The 3,925-nt window shown below is 59.3% G+C and overlaps 1 protein-coding gene across 1 annotated transcript; it reads left to right on the top strand.

Annotated features, from left to right (window-relative positions):
* Nucleotides 1-246: 246 nt before the first annotated feature.
* LOC117859953 (uncharacterized) lies at nt 247-3,175 on the top strand. Its single transcript, XM_034743156.2, has 3 exons — nt 247-730; nt 851-1,360; nt 2,502-3,175. The coding sequence occupies exons 1-3, from the start codon at nt 391-393 to the stop codon at nt 2,819-2,821; spliced, it is 1,170 nt and encodes a 389-aa protein (XP_034599047.1). The 5' UTR covers nt 247-390; the 3' UTR covers nt 2,822-3,175.
* The last annotated feature ends 750 nt before the right edge of the window (nt 3,176-3,925 follow it).

Here is a 3,925-nt window from a genome sequence, read left to right as displayed (position 1 = left end):
AATCCCCGACCCGGAGCAGCCTCCACCGGCGCGCATAAATGGGTGTCGGCGACCCGCGAGCCAGCACAGACGATCCCCTCCCCTCCTTGGCCTCCCCAGCGGCAGCTAGCCTATCCAACAGTGAAAAGTACACAGCCCTCCTGTCCTCTGCGCGCTGCGTTTTTAGCGACAGGGAGTGCGTGCGGCTGCGGCCGGAGCTCAGCCTCAGCGATCCGTCTTCTGACGAGAGTGAGTGTGAGAGAAGCCTAGCTTTGCCTCTACACCTCTGGGGCTCTCCCTCTAGCTCGCCGGGCGTGCGGGTTCCTGCTGCGCAAGGAAAAGCTAGCCAGCAGTGCCATCCTCATCTCCTGCTCACACGCTCGCTACCTGCCCCTGGCCAGCAGGACGACGATGCCGTGCTCGTCGCCGGCTGCGCCGGCGTGGCTGCTGCGGGTGGCGACCGCGGCCGCCGCGGCGGACCAGGCCTCGTCCTCCACCTCGTCCAAGGGCGGCGGCCGCGTGCTCACGGCCGGCACCACCACCATGGACACGGGCGCCACCGCGGCGGGCGGGTGCGGCGGCGGCAATGCCAGCGCCATCGACCACCAGGAGAGCAGCAGCAGCGGGCAGTCCCGGCTCGCGGCGCGCGGCCACTGGCGCCCCGCCGAGGACGCCAAGCTCCGCGAGCTCGTCGCGCTCTACGGGCCCCAGAACTGGAACCTCATCGCCGAGAAGCTCGACGGCAGATCAGGTACGTGCGTGTTCATCTAGGCCGCCGTACGTACGTCGTCGCCCGTCGGTGGCGCTCGGCCGATCATATCAATAAGGTTATATGTTTGACATGTGAGCTATATTACTCGACACTTCACAGGGAAGAGCTGCCGGCTCCGGTGGTTCAACCAGCTGGACCCGCGGATCAGCAAGCGCCCCTTCAGCGACGAGGAGGAGGAGCGCCTCATGGCGGCGCACCGCTTCTACGGCAACAAGTGGGCCATGATCGCGCGCCTCTTCCCGGGCCGCACCGACAACGCCGTCAAGAACCACTGGCACGTCATCATGGCGCGCAAGTACCGCGAGCAGTCCACCGCCTACCGCCGCCGCAAGCTCAACCAGGCCGTCCAGCGCAAGCTCGAGGCCGTCGCCGTCGCAATGCCGCCGACCGCCGGTCCCGGGAACGCCGCCGCCGGCGGCGGCCACCACCACAACATCCTGGCCGCCGCCGCCGCCGCGGCGGCGGCGCACGACGCCGCCTACGGCTTCGGCGCCGACCCGTACGGCTTCAGCTTCCGCCACTACTGCAGCTTCCCGTTCCCGCCAGGCGCCGCGTCGCCCGAGGACCACCCGCCGCCGCCGCCGCCGCCTCCCTTCTGCCTGTTCCCCGGTGAGCTAGCGCCACTTAACACTCACTCCCAACTAGTCCGCCGTCATATTATTAGCTAGCCCGGTACCATTACCTAGCACACACAGCATCGCGTTGTTCGCAAACCGCAGAGCCTGCTGGCAGCCGGGCATATCCGGCAACGCCGGCTGACAGATGAGCCCGAGCAGCCAGAGCGGTCGCCGGAGCCCGCCTGTCAGCGAGTGTCACGGAACTGTTCTCCTAGCAGCTCGGCGATCCATTGATTCCTAAGGCATGGATTTTACTGTGCCCTAGGCAGGTCTTGTTACAGTGTCCGTGACGAGACCCATCTCTATCATCTACCTGGGGGTGGTGCCGTGGTGGTACGGTTGGGGGCTGCAGCGTTTCCACTGTGGACGACGGAGGAGGGCACACAGTACATTCAGGCAGGCAGGCGCACAGCATCGACGAACCATGATTCCATGATAAGCCACAGCGCGCACGCACACGGGAGGAATCAATGGGTCGGCGAGGCCCCGACCCGATCGGGCCGGCCGGCGGTGCACGGCCTCCGATGCCGCGCGCACCGGCACACACACACACACACAGGGCGGCCGTGCGCCGGGCCACCGGCGTTAAATGCCATGGCTTGCTTGAAATAGGAAGCGCCGCGGCCCGGGATCCCGTCGGCATCGGCGACCAGGCAGGTGGGGCACTGGCCGGCCGGGAAGACTTGGACTTTGAGCGCGGCGAAACAGTGCCGCGCACTGCCTGTCGCACAGTGAGAGAGGCAGGGAGTCGCACAGCGGCAGCGAGCAGTGAGGCTTTGGAGATGACGTGCCAAGGCGATGCCCGCCATCAATGCCCCGCTTCCCCCGCTTCCTGCTCTCGCCTGCTGTGCCTCGCTTCTCCTGTTCACCACCACACATAAGATCTCTCTCTCTCTCTCTCTCTCTCTCTCTCTCTCTCTCTCTCTCTCTCGTGGCCTTTGCTTTGTTTGTTTGTGCTCCCTCTCTCCTGATGGGAAGCTGTATTCTTGATGGCGCCATGGCGACGTCGCTTTCTCGTCTCCTAACTTCCGCGACGCGCAACGCAACCGCTTCGATTAAAACCAGTCACTGGCCAGCACTGTCGTCTCACGCGAGCTGCAAAATAATCTTGTCTTTTGATCCATGGCATGCAGGGCCCGGCGGCGCGGCGGCGGCGCACGCCGACAGGCGCCTCCCCTGGCTGTCGTCGGACGGCGGCAGCGGCGGGGGCCGGTACGGCGAGCCGCCGCTCCTGCTGCCCGTTCCAGGCGTCGGCTGGATCGATGGCATCAGCATGGGCGGCGGCGGCGGCGGCCACCACGAGCCGCACCAGTTCGTCCTGGGCCACGATGCGGGCGCGGCGGCGTTCGAAGGGACGGCGACAAGACAGGGCGCCGGCGCGCACTTCGACGCCGCGGCGGCGGCGGCGCCGTCACCGGCGTTCATAGACTTCCTCGGGGTCGGAGCCACATGAATGGGTATGCATGCTCCGTCGACCTCAGCATGCGGCTTGCATGCAGTTGCAGTTGCAGGTGGATCAAGGACGCAGGTAGCTCGAGCTCTAGCCTCTAGCTAGCTAGCTTTGCCATATGAGTAGGAGTACATCCATGGCGTAATTTATGTCGTAGCACTATGTAAATCTAGCTAGGACCTTGGGGAGGGAGATGTCTTGAGAGTTCATTTGCATTGGGGGCTCTGTAGAGGAGGGATGCTTGGACTTTGATCATTTGGGATTTAGTTACTTGATTAGCCCCCGGCCATGTATATCTATGTAACGAAGGCAAGGAAAGATCCGTCATGGTGAATCGGAGAGCTTACTTTGCAGTGAGTCTTTGATTTGCCAAGTGTAGATGAGGGAGGGAGCGAGGGACTGAAAGCCTAGCTAGATGGTCTAGCGAAGTAAGGTATAGTTTTTTTTTTTTGGTTTCGTTGTCCTTGTACCGCGACAATTTCCTGCTTACATGTTGACATTGTTTCGTCTGATGTTATACTAAAACACATCTTTCGTATCGATTACGTTCGATATGAAAAGATACCTCTTCGTAGGTGGACAAAAATGGAAGAAATGATTTTTTTCACTCCCTAGAGAAGATGATATTATTTCGAAATACGGTACATAGAAATACACGCATGTACATGCACAATCCTATTAGAGCACCCTCCGGCAGATTGAATCGGCAGGTATGGTCTCGCTATACATGGTCTACCGGTATAATAGTAAAAAATTGAATTGAACCGGCAGATGCAGTCTCGCTATCAACGGGTACTTGATCTATCTACCGGTAAAATAGCTATCGACGGGTACTTGATCTACCCGTAAAATAGTAATGGTATTTATTTTTAATAAATAAAGAAAAATACGAGCATTGAGTCGTGATCTCGCTATCGACGGGTACGTGATCTACCGGTAAAATAGTAATGGTGTTTATTTTTTAAGAAATAAAGAAAAATACGGGTAAAATAGTAATGGTGTTTATTTTTTAATAAATAAAGAAAAATACGGGTAAAATAGTAATGGTGTTTATTTTTCAATAAATAAAGAAAAATACGAGCATCGAGCCGAAGGCTTGCTAGTTTT

The sequence above is a fragment of the Setaria viridis genome, chromosome 6 (genome assembly GCF_005286985.2).
Source record: "Setaria viridis chromosome 6, Setaria_viridis_v4.0, whole genome shotgun sequence".
NCBI classification, from domain to species: domain Eukaryota; kingdom Viridiplantae; phylum Streptophyta; class Magnoliopsida; order Poales; family Poaceae; genus Setaria; species Setaria viridis.
The sequence above is the reverse complement of the archived record's forward strand: the minus strand, read 5'-3'. Positions and strand labels throughout refer to the sequence as shown.